This window comes from Nomascus leucogenys, chromosome 15 (genome assembly GCF_006542625.1).
Source record: "Nomascus leucogenys isolate Asia chromosome 15, Asia_NLE_v1, whole genome shotgun sequence".
Lineage (NCBI taxonomy): Eukaryota > Metazoa > Chordata > Mammalia > Primates > Hylobatidae > Nomascus > Nomascus leucogenys.
This window is the reverse complement of record NC_044395.1, coordinates 29257352-29276232: the sequence shown is the minus strand read 5'-3', so window position 1 is coordinate 29276232 and position 18881 is coordinate 29257352. Positions and strand designations below refer to the sequence as shown.

General features: G+C 34.2%; 1 protein-coding gene across 7 annotated transcripts in view; it reads left to right on the top strand.

Moving 5' to 3' along the window:
• GRIA4 (glutamate ionotropic receptor AMPA type subunit 4) overlaps positions 1-18881 on the top strand; it is a 380722-nt gene that overhangs the window by 132495 nt on the left and 229346 nt on the right. For all 7 annotated transcript variants that reach the window (XM_030829275.1, XM_003253075.3, XM_003253074.3 and 4 more), the window contains exon 4: positions 13582-13821. In XM_030829275.1, coding sequence (XP_030685135.1) covers positions 13582-13821 — 240 coding nt within the window. The remainder of the gene's footprint in view (positions 1-13581; positions 13822-18881) is intronic.

Sequence of the window (18881 nt, the reverse complement as noted above, 5' to 3'; positions counted from 1 at the left end):
AGTGCAGCCCATGATTATATCTCATTGTGATCTTTGATGGTGCTGTCCAGAAGCAGCTTCAGAGAAGACATCTGAAACACTGAAAGTACTTAATTGGTATATAATTAAAGTGAAATATTTTTGTGTAATTTGCACTTCAACTTGTCATTTATGGTGATTAGCTTCAGTAACTTTATGTACTGTAGCTAACCACTATTCAGAATTCTAAGAAAATTAGCGTTTACATATTAATAACCTATGATAATGCCTTAAAGGTATAAATTAATGAATTCTGGGCCCAGCATGCTCTATCCACCATCTGATTGAGCCTTTTCAAATCTGAACATGAGGAGCTTATCATTTTAACATCAAATAATTACAGAAAAAGGAATTTCTTGCCTGACTTTGTAAAGTTTTCAAATAAACTGTCAGTATTTTAAGAGAAATTATTTTTTAATATCCAGAAGGGTAATAAGATTTATTTTAAAAGAAAGATAAATAGCAGCATTCTGAAAATCAACAGGTAAAAATTAAGTTAATATAGAATGAAAAACAAATATTCAGGACAATCCAAGAGGCTGAGCAGTGAGAGTTTGGGAGAGGCTGCAAGACCTAAAATTAATTGTGTTTGACACTCAATTCTAGGCTCTACATTGCCAGATGCACTGACAACCTCATCACATTCTAGCTAGCAAAAATTAAATGTATGAAAACGACAACATAACATCACCCTGATAAAACAAAATAAAGAGGCATTTTGTGTCAAATGTAAAGGAGAATGTCTTAACTGAGTTAAGATTGTTAAACAATTAATATATAACTATGATTATAATTGGTTTCCTCACAAGGAGTCATTATACTTCTTTGTTTTAACAGCTGCCAATTTTCAAAAACTGAGCTTTAATTAAAAACTATTGGTGAGTTAATCCATGGTCAAAAGGGGAGGAAGATCCACTGCAGAAACAGAAACTTAACTGCCAGGGTCAACTTAGCAACCTGAAAGTAAGACTTTTGTGGCTTTCAGCCAGTCATTCCACACTCTCGCAGTCTCTCTTCCTTTCTTATTTCTTTTGCCATAAACCATGATATCATTCATTTTGCAAATATTAATTGAACACTTTCCATGTGCCAATTTTAGGGGCTAGGGATATGTCAGTGAACAACGTGGAACGTATATTCTCCTAGATAAAAGACGTAAATAAGCAATCAAATAAATAAGATAATTTCAAATAGTGGTAAGAGCTATGAAGAAAATAACTGTAGTAAGGAATGACTGGAGCTATGAGAGCCTCATGACAGAGAGGAGTCAGAAACGGTCTCTCTGAGGAGTGGACAGTTTTGTTGAGAAAAGACTGGTGAGAAGTCCAACTATATGTAGATCAGGTGAAAGCAGCTACTGCAAAGGCCCTGAAGTGAGAGGAGAAGATAAGTTTAAATAGAAGAAAAAGGGAGAGTTTGGCTATGGTTAGTAAGCAGTGCAGTGTTAGGTGAGTTTAGTAAAGGCAAAAATCATTGTGGCTTTTAGATCACATGGGTATCACTCCAAATATGATGAGAAGCCACTGGAATTTTAAGTAGGGATGAGATGCAGTCTATTTACATTCTCTGTTCAGAGGACCCTAATTAGGGAGGAAGAAAACTGGTAATAGGAAGAAGAGTTAGGAGACTTGAAGCTGACTGGGCAAAAAATGCCAGCATAATGGAGACAAAGGGCGTGAATGGATTTAGATATAGTTTAGATATTTTGGAGATAAAATGATCAAGATTTTCTCATGTGATAGATGTGGAAATAAAATGAAGATAAGAATCAAGAATATTTTCATAGATGGTCATGTTTTCTGTTGGAATGGCAGAAAATAGAGAAAAGGTTTTTTGGGGGGGAAATGAAGGGTTCTGTTTTGACCCAGCTAAGTTTTAGGTGTAGAACAGACAACCAAAGGGTGTGTGAAGGAAACTGTTGATATTTGAGTCTGAAGCTCATAGGAAAGAAGGGGACAATATGAAAATATTAACCATGGAAGCTTTGGAACATGAGTAATAGTTGAAGGTATAGAAATGGATTAGATTATCTAAAGAAACATTGTAGAAGAAGTGCTATTTCGATATTTTAAAATGGGTCAAGTGGGAAATGCAAGAGGAGGAAACATGGGATAAGCTGTCAGGTAAGAGGGAACTCCGGAAAGTATGCTTGTTGTGGAAGCCAAGAGAGGAGTGTGTTCCAAGAAGGGAAGTGGCAAACTTCTAGAAATCAACTCCTCATAATTATTCCCTTTGGTCACCAGCCTTATCTATGTCTGAAGAGTCATACATTTTTAAATTGTGGCCACTCCCAATTCACAGTTTAAGGTCTGTCAATATTTATCCAATCATTTGTGTGTTTAATTTACTTTTATTGTGTATGTTTAAGATATATAACATGATTTTTTGATACATAGTGAAATGGTTATTTACAGAACCAAGAATGGTGGTTACCAGGCACAGGAAGGAGGACAAAATGGGGAGAAGCAGGTCAAAGGGTACAAACTTGCAGTTATGTAGGATGAATAAGTCGTATGGCATGAGGACTATAATTGATAATATTGTATTATATACTGAAAATATGCTGAGAGTAGATTTTAGGTGTGTTCATCATAAAAAAATTCATTCACTTTGCTTGTTTTGTTACTCATTCAGTAGGGTTTTATGTGGCATTTATCATGTGGCAGTTAGTGTGTTACATATGTAGTACTGGACACAGCTGTAAATAAAATAAGCCTAGTTCCTTATCATAACAGTTTATAAGCTACTTCATGTGTTCTTGGTTAGTTTTTTCTCCAGCCCTCTGAAACAATTTGAAACTTGTACTACTTTCAAACCCCCTTTTCAAATCTCACTGATTTGCAACCTTCCCTTGTAAATCAGTGCAACTATAGAGCTTTAAACCCCTACACATATCTTACCTAATCTTTGATTTATGAAATCTATGAAATGAAGTGTCTTCCCACCCATGCACCTGCACATCTCATTCAAGGCCAACCTTATATCTGTCCTTGACCCCATGTATTCTATCTTTCTGGAGCCTCATTTAATTAGTATCCCTTATCTCTTCTGTATCCTATCTTGCTCTCTACTGACTCCATTCCCTTAACTTGGAAACAAGCTCAAATTTCTCTTATCAAACATATTTATACACACACACACATATATACGTGTGTATATATATACAAGTGTGGGTATATATATACATATATGTGTGTGTGTATGTGTATATATATAGCCTCTCTTGAAACCCTTTAAAGTCATATTCCTTTGCAGATACATTTAGCATTACATAATTACCAAAGCCCACATTTTATTGGTATCTAACACAGTTGTTACTGGAATGGTGAACCCAAAAAATCAGTTTTTTGTGTTCTGTCACCCAAGCTGGAGTGCAGTGATGAGAGCTCAGCTCACAGCAACCTCAACCTCCTGGGTTCAAGCAATTCTCCTGCCTCAGCCTCCTGAGTAGTTGGGATCACAGGCGCCTGCTGCCATATCTGGCTAATTTTTGTATTTTTAGTAGAGACAGGGTTTCATCATGTTGGCCAGGCTGGTCTCGGACTCCTGGCCTCATGTGATCCACCCATCTCAGCCTCCCAAAGTTCTGGGATTACCGGCATGAGCCCTCAGATTTTTATGTTCTGTGTGCCTAAACTGGGTACGCATATAAGGCCTCTATTTTCTTATCACTATGTTTTTGTTCAAGCAGTTGGTGTGCATTTGTTTACCTAACATTTCTAGGTATCATTTATCCCTGAGGTATTTTAATGTGATTTCATTCAAAAATAGAAGTACAGGCACTGAAATCCCAAGGCATTTCTCTATTTCAGGGAGGTCGTCTAGATGATTCAGCATATGCTTACACTACTTTAAAATAACCATTAAAATGTTAACAACAACTTGATAAAGTCTCCCAGACAACTCAGGGGCCTCTAAAAATAAATCCTCAAATGCAAACCTAAAAAATCTTTCTCTATATTATTTGATACTTTTGAGAATTCACTTCTTGAAAAATTCTACCCTCTCTGACTTCATCTGCCAGGTCTCCTATTCCTCCAATAATATCTGCTATTATTTTTGAAATGAATTGTCTTCCATATTTATATCATCAGACAAGAGTTTTTCACTGCATATTGTTCCTGTAGAATCTCATGTTGACTTTCACAGTCATTTCCTTCAAAATCTACATATTTAAACCATTTCTTCTTGCTCCACTTCATTTTCTTATATGCAACTACCTGCTAGACACCTGGCACCTCAAACTCAACATGTCCAAAATGGAATCCAGTGTTTTCTGTGTATTATAAAACTGTACTTCTCCCATAGTACCCAAGAAAAATCTTTCCAAGCTATCCAAGCTATCACCCAAGGTGATCGCACCGCTATGCATTCATTCATTCAAGATACAAACAAGAAGTCATCTTTCAGTCTTCTCTCCTTCTCCTCCCTCTTCTTCGTCCTCCTCATTCAATAATTTATTAGATTCTGCCTATTTATCTCCTAAATACTTCCCAAATCTGACCTCTACATTGTATGCCTACCACATCTGCTTTAATTTACCCTTTTATGACCTCTTTCTTGGCCTACTACAATAGCCTACTTACTGGTTTGTATGTCTTTAATTACTATTCTTCAGCCTAACTTCCACAGACAGGTAGGATTTCCTCCAGTCAGTCTTCCCTCCACTCCACCCTCTGAGAATTACCTCTTCCCTGTGCTTCCCAATTCCCTCTGACTCTTCCTTATTATATTCACCATCTTGGATTATCAGTTTAGAGCCCTGTCTTGTCCACTAGACTGTGAAACTCATCTTAGTGGGAATACTATTTTGTATTTTCTTTGAAGTGTTTAACACAGTGACTGAAATAAACTAGGCAGTATATAAACATTTTTTAATTAAGGAATGAGTGGTAGTGTTAAATCCACCTTTTTTTTTTTTTTGGCAGTGCATGCTTTCTACTATAGAAGGAGAAAACACTAATAAGCACACTTTTGATACAACCTTAAACAATTTGCCCCAAACCAAGAAACAGTTATATTCATATTGAAAAATGCATAGATTAGTTATCCGAGTTCAGATATTTACAAGGCTAGGAAGTTAACATAAGTACTTGAAGTATCATAGTAGTAGTAATACGGAGTGGTAAGGCTTGCAGTTTGCTGAGGAATACATACCTCACCTCAAAGCATTCATATTCAATTGGGGAAAAAATGTAGCTGTCAAATAAGGCTCATCTCCTCTAGACCCAAGACTTCACGGTGGTGACCTCTGCTGCAAGATGTACTATAAAAACTTTTAGCTTCTGTTACCTTAGCTCAGAAAATGATGACACTTAGACAAATGCACCTTATACATCACATACAAATTGGATAATATTAAAGACAAGTCAAAGAGTTTTAGCAGCTTTTTCTTTTCCGTTCTGCTCTCTTCCCATTTCCCAGGCCCAGTGTAACCACATGTTATGTGTTACACTATTAATTTAGGGTCAACTTTCTTATAGTGCTTCTAGTTTTTATTGATTCCTTCATAATAACATTTTCCAGCTGCAGGTTCCAATCATGTTTCTGTTTCTATGGATACAGTACATTTCAAAAAGGGAATAGGTAAACCTTTTAATACATGAAAAACATTTTTTAAGTCCTATGCTCTAATCTAGTGGACTAAATAAGAAGAAAATAGAAACTCCGAAGAGACACTTTTGAAATGTTAGATAAATTTCTGTAATCTCTCTTTTCTTGTGCTAATAACTAACATTTTTTCCAAAATGCGAATAATAGTAACAATAAAATAATAATAATGATAGTAATAAATGAGGTTACATATGTTAAAGTTCTTTATAAAGTTCTTTATGAAACATCTATGTTAAGTAATACATTTGTTCGTATCATTGTTTGTTTTTAAATCTTCTGTCTACCTACTCTAACTCTTCTTGGTAGCAACAAGGGCTAGGAAGATTATTACTCAAGGCAGCAGACTTTCACAAAGCTAACAACTTGAGTTTGCCAAACTGGAGCAGGAGAATGTGTTTAGTTCTTGAGTTTCCATTCATGTAGTAATGGCCACTTTGTAGAAGAGGTGAAGTGGCAGAAAAACACAAAACATCTACCATATCTACACTGACTAGTCCAGAAAAAGAAGAAACACAGAAATGCAGTTCTAAGCCAACATACCCAGAACAATGCCATTAATTCACAATCCTCATAAGTTTACCTCTATCTGTTGTACAAAGTTGTCTCAAATGACTTCTTAGTTTTATCTGTAAAATATAGTTTCTATCTAGTTCATATGTTGTTCTAGTTACCATTTACATTATTTTGTGTTAGTAAAATATCACTAATATGAGGAGGACTTTCGTAATCAAGGCAGTCAGGAGTGGGACTTGTGGAATTCAGTCTATATTAAGACTTTTGTCTTGCTTAGCCTGGTTTTAACCTTGTTCTTAGCTTATCTCACTGATGTGCTTAAGAATGTAAACATTTTGTAGCCTCCTCTATTTTAGCTTGCCTGCTTCTCCTCAATGTTCTGCTGACTATTCTTTTTTCTATGAATTTACTGACTCAACACATCCTGTTTCTGTAACTAAAATTAATACATTTCCCTCTTACAATATTAATAGAGATTTTTTATTAATACTACCCAACAATTATTGCTATAAATATAATATTTTCATAAACACTTATATGATGTGTTTGCTACATGTCTAATAATAATTATATATCTGTGTTTGCATGCGTGTGTGTGTGTGTGTGTATTGTAGGTAGGAAAAAGACAAGTAATTGTATTACAATATTATTACAATATCCTAGTTATGAAGTAATAAATATTCTGAGACAATTATAATATATGAGATCATATAAAATGATACTGTTCCTAAAAATATTATTGTGATTTTTTAATTTACTTGTTCATTCAGAAAATATAGCCCTTGGGAATATTAGATAAGAATCTCAAGAAAATCATGGCTGTTGTTAGAGATAGGCAACATCAAAAATAATTACAACAAATATTGTTATGAAAATTCAGGTTTTTTTTTGTTAGAAGTGCACAGAGTATTATGGCAAAAAAGAGGAAAGGTTGTTAATTCAGTTTAAAAGAATCAGGGAAAGTTTGCTGAAAATGAAATTTCTGCACTATCAGGATTGACAAGTCATAGAAAAGTTAAATATTTTAAGGGTTATGCCAAACATAAAGTTTGATAAAATTCTGACCTTAGACCACAGCATCTTACAAACAAAGGCAGCAAAGACCTCCAGTTCCATAGATTATGGATTCTATAACATTAGCATAATTATTAAGAACAATTAGGAGTATTAGATTTTTATAACTGATAACTTTTTCAAATGTATAATGAGTCTACAGGAAAGTAAATAAAATATCAAAGGGACAGAACTAAGAAACAGAAAAATTTAGACAACAGGAGCAGGTACTGTAGCTTCCCTTGGGGAGGTTTACATGGGAAGGTGATTCTCAAGGCCTTGAACCAACAATCGGCAAAAAGCTGGAAATAAGATCACCATACAAACGAGGATTCATAAAGGCTACAGCATCAGTGAGAAAGTAGACGTATGAAAAAAAAATCTGTTCCCTGGCTCAAAGAGTAATCCTAAAAACTTCCTGGCTTCCCTTGAGTTCTGCATAAAAAGTCACATACTCCCATAAGAATTTTGACGTATTTATCTGCTCTCAAGTGAACTTTCTGTTCAAATTTGTACTATCTGCAATTTCTAGGAACTCATAAATGTAGAAATTCACAGACACATGTACACACACAAACACAGGTACATCACTTACAAACACATATTGGAATAATTGGGATAAGTAAATGCAAAAACACTTTGGAGAAATATTTCTCCAAAACAGCCTTCTTAAATTCTCACAAATAGAGCTTTGCTGAAAATTAGTTCACAATTCAAAATTACAAAACAAATATGTTGACAATCCACTTTAAATACAAATTAGAATACACACAAAATAGTGTCAAATTACCAAGGATTTTAGGCAATAGAAATATATGATAGAGGGAATGAAATGTTTAAGATGACTAAACACATGTGGAACTATAATACTGTACAACAGTAACACGTAAGACAGGAGGGCAATGTCTAAAGTTAAAATGCTTAAATGTCCATGTATTATTCAGATGGAGTATGGAGATACTTACTAAAATCTGAATTTTATGTCAAGTATGAATATAAAACAAGAGCAACAACTGAAAGAATAAATATAGAATATAGAAAATTAAGAAAAGTTGACAAAGCTAGTAGATAGTTTACTATTGGGAGAGATATGTATTAGTATAAACTTGCGGAGAGAAATTTAGTGATATTGATCAAAACCAAAAAGATTCATACCCCTTATTTTATAATTTCACTTCCAGCAATATATCCTAATGAATAACCAGATATACATGAAAATGATTATAAGAGCATGTTATCACTGCCAAAAATTAAAAACAGCCAAAATGCTCAATAGTAAGCTCAACCAAAATGCTCAATATTAAGAAATGAAAAAAATAAACTTTGGCACATACCTCAAACAATATTTATTAATATACAGGTCTATAAAATATGTATTGAGTGCTTACTGTGGGTAGGCACACTCCTTAGTACTCCAAAGTACTGTACACATGTATTTTACTTGTTAGTTATTATTGCATAACAAACCATCTCAAACTGAATGGCTTAGAATAACAGTGATTTCTTCTGCTCATGATTTTACATTTAGGGCAAGACTTAATCTCTACTTCATACAGCATTGGCTGGGATAGTTTAACCGAGGGCATTTTTAAGATTATTTATTTCTAGTGCTGTTAACTTTGTTCTGGCAGTCAGCTTGGAACTTAGTTATGGCTGAGGTATTGGTTCCTTTCTATGTGGGCCTCATTATGTCACCTGGGCTTCCTCACAGCATAGTGGCTGAGTAAAAAGGTTGTCTATCCCCAGAAAATGAGAATGGTATTCTCAAAAGTCACATAGAATCACTTTTGTGATTTTTTTTTTTTTTTTTGAGATGGAGTTTTGCTCTTGTTGCCCAGGCTGGAGTGCAGTGGCGCGATCTCGGTTCACTACAACCTGCACCTCCCGGGTTCATGCAATGATTCTCCTGCCTCAGTCTCCCGAGTAGCTGGGATTACAGGCAGGTGCCACCACACCCTGCTAATTTTATTGTATTTTTATTAGAGATGGGGTTTCATCATGTTGGCCGGGATGGTCTCAACCTCCTGATCTTGTGATCTGCCCGCCTTGGCCTCCCAAAGTGCTGGGATTACAGGCATGAGCCACCGCGCCCGGCCCCTAGAATCACTTTTGTGATACTTTAATAGTCAAGGCAGTCTCAAAGGCCAACCCAGGTTCAAGTGAGAGGAAAGACTCCAATTCTGAATGGGGAAGTAGCAAAGTTCTAGAAGATAATGTGAAAAAGGAAGAAAACCATTGCAACCATTTCTCAGAAAATTCACTGAGGTGCAGAAGAGGCAAAAGACAATTAGGTACATGAATCTGGAGTTCAAGAGAAACATTTGAAGTGGGTAGTACGGTTTGGGGGATCATGAGAACATAGATGGTAATTAAAGCCACAGAATTGGATGATTTCACTTAGGAAATATATTTAGAATGAAAAGGCGGATCGAGAGAGAATTTTAAGGTGCACTAACTTAAAGGAGCAGAGTAAGAAGTGTTCAAAGACACTAAGAAACGCCAAGAGAGAGCATAGTTGTGGTGTTAGGAATGCAAGGCAAAGAAGCATTTGAAAGAAATGTCCAAATGTGTCAAACATACCAGGGAATTCCAATAAGATAAAACCTAAACTGTAAGATTTAGGATGTAGTTAGTTGCTAGCAAAGTTGAAGAGACTAGTTTGGGTGGTTGGAAAATGCGGAAGCCAGATGAATTGAAAAGAGTGTGAGCAGAAGACTCCTCAACTATATGGCTGTGAAACAGTAGAGAGATAGAAAGCATGAGGTCAGGAAAGTTCTTTGCTTTATAAAAGAAAAGAGTTGAGCTTGTTTAAAAGCAGTTAGAGGAACTTCTTAAGAGGTGGAAAACCGAAGATACAGGAGAAAGAGAAGGGCCATAAATGGAAGAAAGAACTGTGCGCTTCCTCACCATGCTGCAATGGTCAGTAAAATTCAGCACATCTCTTGGATTGATATCCCATAACTTGAGAAACACTGAGCTAAGGCCATGTCCTTTGATTTGTATGTGATATAGAACTACAAATCCTCACAAATTATATGATCATTTGACTTAACGTGGCATCTGGAATGAAATTTGGAATGAACCTAATGAGAAGACATATTTAATTAGTTGACACAATCAGGTAAAAAGTGGAGTAGTATCATGTGTTTATTGTATGTCTTTATTTATACAACACATAATCCAAGTGATCTTGTTAGTGAAACAGAACACAGAACATGTACTTAAAATTATGACATTTCATTGAAAGTCTTATTCTGATTAGTGTTTATACTTAAAATATAGAGCCATCTAATATCATTGCATGTATTTAGTGGCTAAGCATTAATTCCCGTTTATTTTGCCATTTTATGAAAACATAAAAATTTACATTTTTCCCTTTTATGTATTCTGAACACATTCAACATTCAGTTCAGCTTAGTTTACTTTCATTAATTTATGTTTGAGTTTATTTATATAATCTAAGAAGTTTTATTGTTTGAATAATTATTTGTATGCTAAGCAACAATAGATGTCATAAGATTCAGCCAAGCAAAATATTGATTCAAGAGTGTTTTCAAAGCTAGATTATAATACTATATATGGAAATAACTATATTTTAAAATTTGAATCATTGGACCAAATAAAATACTGCCCAAGGTATCATACCAACATAGTAACATTGAATATTTGCCTGACAATCTATCCTCACACACACAAAACCCAATAACCCTCACTTGCCAAGCCTATAATCTAGACAAAATAGGAAAAAATAAATGTTTAAAAGAATAAGACTACAGCTATAAATTTGCAAAGGGAAAGTAAAATGCGAGTGACAGAATACATCAGAAGCAAATTTATCAGCCTGAGACTATAGTTTTAAAGTAAGTATATATGAATAGAGGAAGAATGACACACAACTTTGAAAAGGAGAATAGATATGTATGATGATGCAAATGAACGAAAGCAGATAGAAGATGATAAAATATCAGAAAATATCGTTTGTTGAGGTCCAGTATAATAAATTAAAATATTAAATAGTATAGTGAATACCAGAATAGTGAAAAGTCATAATGATTACAATGAAAACAATATAATAGGAATAAAGAGTAGATGGACTTTATGTATAGTACAATTGTTGTTTTTGAACTTTAGCAGTGTAGTACACTTTGGACATAAAATTTTATACAGTCAGTTGTTCAATATTTAAAATAGATGAAAGCAGAAGTGTTCCTGGATTTTTGTGAGGGTGGAAGGGAAGGATACCAAGAAAAGGAGTCCAACATTGCCCACCCAATGCTATCTCAGCAAAAGTCTTCATAAAAAGCTACATGAGTACTTCCACGGAATTTATGGGGTTCCTAGAAAAACATAATTCAGAAGCCAAAGATTGAAAATCGTATGGTTTTCAAGTGGCATACTTTAAAAGATTATGTAAATATTCATTATATGCATAAGTTAAAGTACACGACTTGCAAATCCTGTTTGTTTACATTTTCTAGAACAAGTATTAAAATTTGTGTAGAGTTTCAGCACCAAACTAAAAGCCAGGATCTTAGATTTGAATTCTACAGCTCTTCAATTTATTTTTTTCAGTAGAGTGAAATAAAAATTAATTGAACCATATTATTTATCATGTAAAGCTTGAGAGTTGGCCCTTAGTTTGCAAGAAAATCAGTAGAACAAAAAATATGAAAACATGAAGGAGCTGAGTAACTCCAGGTTCTACTGGTGTTAAATGTGGACCACTTACATACTTGCATCCAAAGCCTTGTTGGAACATTTACAGATTAGGGTCTGATGCAGCAATTTGATTTATTAGATCACTTAAGTTATAAGAATTGAATTAAGTTAAACTTAAGATGCCTGAAGGTTAAATTAGAATCTTCCTTATATCTTGCAAGAAAATTACAGCCAGTCACATTGTCAGAGCAAGACTTCCATGTTGGTCAGTCTCAGAGGATCAAATTCTAGTTCCTTGGTGAGCATAGAATTAGTTGATGGTTCTTCTTTGATAGAATTTCTTTATAAACCCTAATATAATATCTATCAAAATAAATGGTATTTCTATTTAGAATCTGAATACCTCCTTTCTCGGTTTTGAATCAACTGTAGTATTTTATTCACTAAGCCTTTTATTCTCTCATTAAAAAGTAAAACTATTTAACAACATAAATGCAAATAGAAAATCTCTGTTAAAATCTGCCTCTTATTAATCACCTTCTGTGTCCTTATAGCATAGCACTTTTACATAATCTCATTTAATTCTTGCCATATTATGTATTCATAGCTAATGCAAGTAAGATTAGTAACTAAAATCAGAAAACATAAAAATTTTATAGACCTAAACACTTCTTAAGCTAGCTACATAAGCCAAGAAGAAATAGGACTGTTAGCCATACATGATAAATCACAAGAATTTGGAATTCAAATAGACTTTCTTTATGGTACCTCTTTTGCGAGTTTCTGTCCCTTAAAATACAAATTGGAAAAAGTCACACCAATTTAGACTAGAAATCAGTTATGTTAAAACAGTGATAAAAATATGATTGGAAAAGAATTTTGAGAAGAATCTTTTTCTATTTACGATGTTGCTTCATGGTTTTTGTAGCAACTGGGAGCATGGACCTAGAAAGGCAAGATGAGGCCGTGTACCTGTTTCTCTGGGGTCCTCTTACTTTATTTGGCTTGCTTCTGTTGGGTTTTGGAATTGGTTTGTCTTTGCTTTTTGGCCTGCCTAGAATGTGCGCAGCTGGCCCCAATTCATTAAACCTCTCAGATATGCCAAGAATGACTTTCTAGCAGCCTAACGTCTGTTTTCAAACATGATTCAAGGAGACTTAAGATTGTGATTAAAATGAAATTGCCACAGCAAGCAAACAAAAAGTAACAATTTAGGCGGAGTGAAAACTATAATCCAATTCAAGAATACAAAATATATGCTTATAGTTTAGGCAGGAGGGCAAAAGGTATTATAAATGTTCTTTCAATTAATACTCAAAAATTTCAAGCGTATATTATTATATGTTTGCACGTAGGAAAAAAATACGGAAAATAATTTTGGATTTGTCACACCTGAAGTTCTCTAGCATAGGATATGCCACATTTTTATGGAAGGCCATATATTTTTTTATTTTAGTCAAATTTCCCTTTAATCCAATTGGTTTTTTAATGCAGAATTTTAATTCAGACCAGCTTCACTCAATGTAAGGCTTTGAGTACAAGCTCAAGAATTCATTAATTGATGTTGCTATTAATTGCACACTTCACTTTTACTCTTTATCTTATATTCCTGACAGATCCAATGATTCAGTGATTTTTATTTTTTTAATTTTCTAGAAAGTAGACTTCAAAGTCAACAATTTGAGTGTGCTAATAGTTTGTGGTGTTTTCTTCCTCTTGTTTCAGTCTGTTCCCAGTATTCTAGAGGAGTATTTGCCATTTTTGGACTCTATGATAAGAGGTCGGTACACACCTTGACCTCATTCTGCAGCGCCTTACATATCTCCCTCATCACGCCAAGTTTCCCTACTGAGGGGGAGAGCCAGTTTGTGCTGCAACTAAGACCTTCGTTACGAGGAGCACTCTTGAGTCTGCTGGATCACTACGAATGGAACTGTTTTGTCTTCCTGTATGACACAGACAGGGGTAAGTCCAGTTTCTTCACCTGTTAGAGCAAAACTCTAATTTTCAATGTGAAATGGCCTTATATGACTTGGGTTTTTTAGAAAATTGTTTTGATCTCTAACATCACTAAAATCAGAAAATGGTTGATGTGTATTTTTATCTTGACTCTGGGGAAAAATTTCTAGTTAAAGGAGTTTCAGATTCACAAGGTTACTCATGAGCAAACCATGCTCTGTAACTTCATTGAAATTAAGATAATTATGTGAATAAGAAAAACAAACCAAAGTGCTTTTCCTGCTCTCACACAACAATCAACAAAAAATAGTTCTGTGACCTCTGGTCACCAACATGTGTGGAGGTTATTCTCATATGCCAGCTAAGCGACCCTCCAGAGCACACATCTACTTCCATTCAATCCTGACATTATCTACCTGGAGTTATGTAGCCTCAGATCCTACAGGTTGAAGGCTCAGTCCCCCACAAGACTGAACATCACTTAGGAAGCCAACCAGCTATAAATTGGGGTTCCCGTGACCCTTCTCCTTGGGTTCAATTGATTTGCAAGAGCAGATCTCAGTGCTCAGGAAAAACACTTTACTTTCATTTCCTCCTTCATATAAAGGATATTACAGAGGATACAGAAGAACAGACAAATAGAAGAAATGGATGGGGAGAGGCATGGGGAAAGGAGTGTGGGGCTTCCATGCCCTTCCCAGGTGAGCCACCCTCCAGGAATCTCCTCATGTTCAGCCATCCGGAAGCCCTCCTACCTCTGTCCTTTGGGTTTTTATGAAAGCTACATTATGTAGGCATAATTGATTACATCATTGGCCATTGACCAACTTAACTTTCATGTCCCTCTTTCTCCCCAGAGGTTGGTATATGGGGCTACAAGTCTCAACCCTCTGATCCTGCCTTCGTCTTTTGGTAACAAGCTCCCATCTTGGAACTATCTAAGGGCCCCCAACCACCAGTTATCTCATTAGCACACTAGAGACAATCTTCTGTCTCTAGAAATTCCAAGGGGTTTAGTAATAGTAAGTCAGGAAACAGAGAGGAAGACCAAATACATATATCATAATAACTACTTTTTAAAAAATTTCTGTGGTGTTTCAGGTTCAGTTATAACATGAATATGTTACTTTACTTCAAAGGCAAATGAGTTAATGTTTTGGAACATATTAAAATAATTGAGCCATAATGTTGAGTTTGAAATACAAAACTCTAAGTGAGTAATTGAAGGGCCATGACAATGATGATAGAGGTTTGGCAATAAGACTTCTGCTTACTGGCAACCTTTCACTTTACCAGTTTTGAAAGATTAATAAGTAATCCCATGTCACCTGTGTGTGGGAGAGACAAGGTGAATAACTCACATATTGCATTATTAACAATCCATACATTTTGTTCTATGGTTGATATAGCTTTATTTTTCAGCTGGAGGAACAACTTAAGGAGTTGCCATGCATGTTTTCCAATTCTGTTTTTTATTTAGTGACTAGAATCATAGCAACATATTATATTTAAAAATAAGCATTAAGGGATCACCTGTGAATTCTGTCTTCAGTCCTTTTTTCCTTAAGGTTTAAGAGTTATGAAAAGATAAGTTAAAATAAAGGTTGTAATAGGCAGTATTTTAAGAATATTCTTGAATGGAATTCTATCTATGAAATGAGTAAGGGTAATAAATAGCCTTTTCTATCTATGAAATGAGTAAGGATAATAAATATCCTTAAATATTTTCAAAATATTTTTTCAAACTTTTGAAGATATAATCCACCTTCCAGAATCCAAAGTATAATTTCCTATATTAAAAGATGAAAACCCATTAAATGAATTCAACTTTATTACTAAAATTTACAGTTTTAATTAGATGCGAACGGTATCATTTAAGATGTCATACGAATGGTGTTTCTAGTACATCATTTTTATTGGTATTCTTGGTAAATTTCCCTTACAGAAACAAGCTCAGCAAATTTAATATCATCATCATATTTTCTATAAGTTTGCAGCATACTTTAATTCTCATTTGTAAATATGGGAATCTACTTATGTTGCCTACTATTATTTGTTATTAGTTAACAATCTAAAGCATCCTAGGGGATGAATTACATATTAGAAAAAAAATCACTCTGTTCATTTCTAACTGTTGGAAAAATCGTTAAGCAACAGGACACTGAAAATTGAATCACAATGTCAATAAATATATATCAGGGTATAGATGAGATGTTGCTACCTGTGGTTCATTATGACATAGTTTAGTTCTCCACCTTGGGCAGAAGATGCTTATTTTACAACTTGTTCTCATGGAAATACCAGTGGAACTTGTGTCTCACTTTTTCCTTATCTCCCTGTATAAATCCATTTCTGGAAAGGAGAGGGTTATAGGTGTAATTCACATACTGGTGGGGACACAGAACAGGCATTAAGGTGGCACTTTGCTTTTCTATCCATTTATACTTTCCAAGGTCCTTCCTCCTGCATAGCAAGTCAGATGCTCCAACCTTGAGTCATTCCCATTACCGCATACCATGAGATCTCTCTACTATAAGCAGGCATATATTTGGTTATTTAAAGACTCTTTGTCTCATTAACTTTCTGCCTGCAGAGTCTTAAACTCATCATGGCACTGCCATGACTTCTTCTAATAGTGGTGTCTTATAAGCCTTTAACCTACTTACTGGCTTGCTGCCCAAAGCCTACTTTTTGCATCTAGTCATCCTAGAATTTAACTGTTCTGCTTCTAACCAGTTGACGCAATTTCTAGAATTCCTTAGTTCTCGTAGACTGTTGCTTCGGAATGAATAACTAGTTCTTAGCATTGTCTCTTATAGTAATTATCCAACTCAACTTCAAAACAGACATCTTTATTTCAAGAAGTAATTGCCAGAACAAAAAATAACATGTCAGGAAAATGGCTGTTTCTTGATGTTCAGATGGCTTTCCTTGCCATGATACATCATGTTTCCCAACATTCTTGATCTTAAGTCCTCTCAAAGCAGAAGAAATTTTTTTTCTCCCTTAGAAATTGTCATGCTCATTTTATAAGTTTAAGATCATAAACCCTATTTATTTCCTCTTAGATACTGTGCTTATAATTATGTATCACTGTCACCAACTGAGGTATGAACAGATGATTAACTCATGATAAACATAGTCAGCCAAGAGTCATTCACATTTTCATATCATAAAGAGAAAAAAAGAAGACTGCAAATAATTACACACATCAACATTAAAATCAAAATATTTTAAAAATAATATACAAAATCCAAGTGTAAAGAGATAAGATAGTAAGTAAAATACTATCTTATTTATTTTGGTACTTTTTGGTATATCTTGGTACTTTTCTTTCCTCTTGTACTGTTATCATGAACTGATTATCTAAATATTTTTTTCCATTTTAAGTAACTGCCTTAATGACTGAATTTCTTTACCAACTTAAGTGGAACATTATTTTCTGATGCATCATAAATCTATATTTTGGAATAAGATATTTTGTTGGGCCGCTCGGTCATTCTGATATCTTAATCCCGACAGTGCCAAAACACTCTCTCAAAATATAAGAGCTGACTCTACTATACCTTGGAGTGGTGTTTTTATGTTGAATTACGCCAATTAAAGGAATGATCCTCTATTTGCTATGTTAGAGGTCCTATGATCTGCTATTAATTAGCTGTATGAAGTTGCCTATGTTGTCCTTTTGGCTGTATCTGCTTTTAAAAAACATTAACTGCATTATCTTTAAGATCTTTTCAAATTATCTTTAAGATTTCATTCCATTTTTTAATTCAAATATTCTGTTCCTTACCTGGAAATGGTAAACAGAAACAGAAAGAGCACATGGCATACCTAATCTTATCAGCAGGAAAACCTGCTTCTTTTCATTTGACTACCTCTCAAAGAAGAAAAAAAAAAGCATTCATTCATTCATTTATTCAATTTATTCTTTTAACATTCAATAAATATTTATTTTTCAATTTGTATTGGACACCTTAATAGGTACTGAGAATTTAATGATGAGCTTCAGTGCTATGACTTCATTAGAAAATAGCACACAACACTCTATTTAACAACCAGGGAAACTTGCTTTTGACATATAGCTTACTATTTTAAAATTTTAATTTGGAACACAACTGCTTTGCAGAAAGATCATTGCCTCTTTTGGGAAAAACAATTAGAAAACATCACTTAACTACAAACTTTAATAAGATATTTGAGTTGATAAGTAAACTAGTCCCACCATACCCACACTGCCCAAGAGAACTTTCTGTGATGATGGAATTGTTCTGTAATCTGAGTTATCAAGTATGGTTATCTCCACCACATGAAGCTATTGCAGGTTTAAAATGTGACATACAACTGAGAAACTGAATTTTTAGTTTTATATAATTTTAATAAATTTAAATTTAAATTTAAATGGCCACATTTGGCTCATGGCTACCATACTGGACGATATAACACATCTAACCACCGAGCTCATATGAAATTATACATTTCACTATGAATGAAATTTTTATATCTTTTATTGATTCATAATTTACTACAGAAGAAAAAAACTTAGTGACAACCCTGCGCATGACACTTTTGCTAATAATTTTCACATGGTGTTGTGTATACGTTTACATATCTTTTCTTCCCCCAGAATTTAAGTGTTTCTCCAGTAATCGCTGTTTCTTATTACATTTACACCTTTTTTTGTCTAGCAAAGTAACCCCTGAGAGGCATGCTATGGATATCAATTGAATTAATGAATTAATCTAGTGAAGTGCTTGACAATAGGTATCAAACAATTTTAGGGCCTTAATAACTAATGATATAATTCATTTTTTATTAATGGTGTCATATTTTAATAGATCAAATAGCTAAGAGAACAGCCAAAATGAAAAACTGACTGAGAGATGTATTACTTGAATTAAAATGCAATTTTCTTATCACAAAAAAAATGTTGAGCAGGCTGAAAGATAACATTTTTGATTTAGACCTAATTAAATAAAATATTTAGAAAATGTTTTAAAAATCAGTTTTTCTGGTAATAGAAAACCTTTACTCTGTTTCAAACCGAATTAATATGATGTCAATTC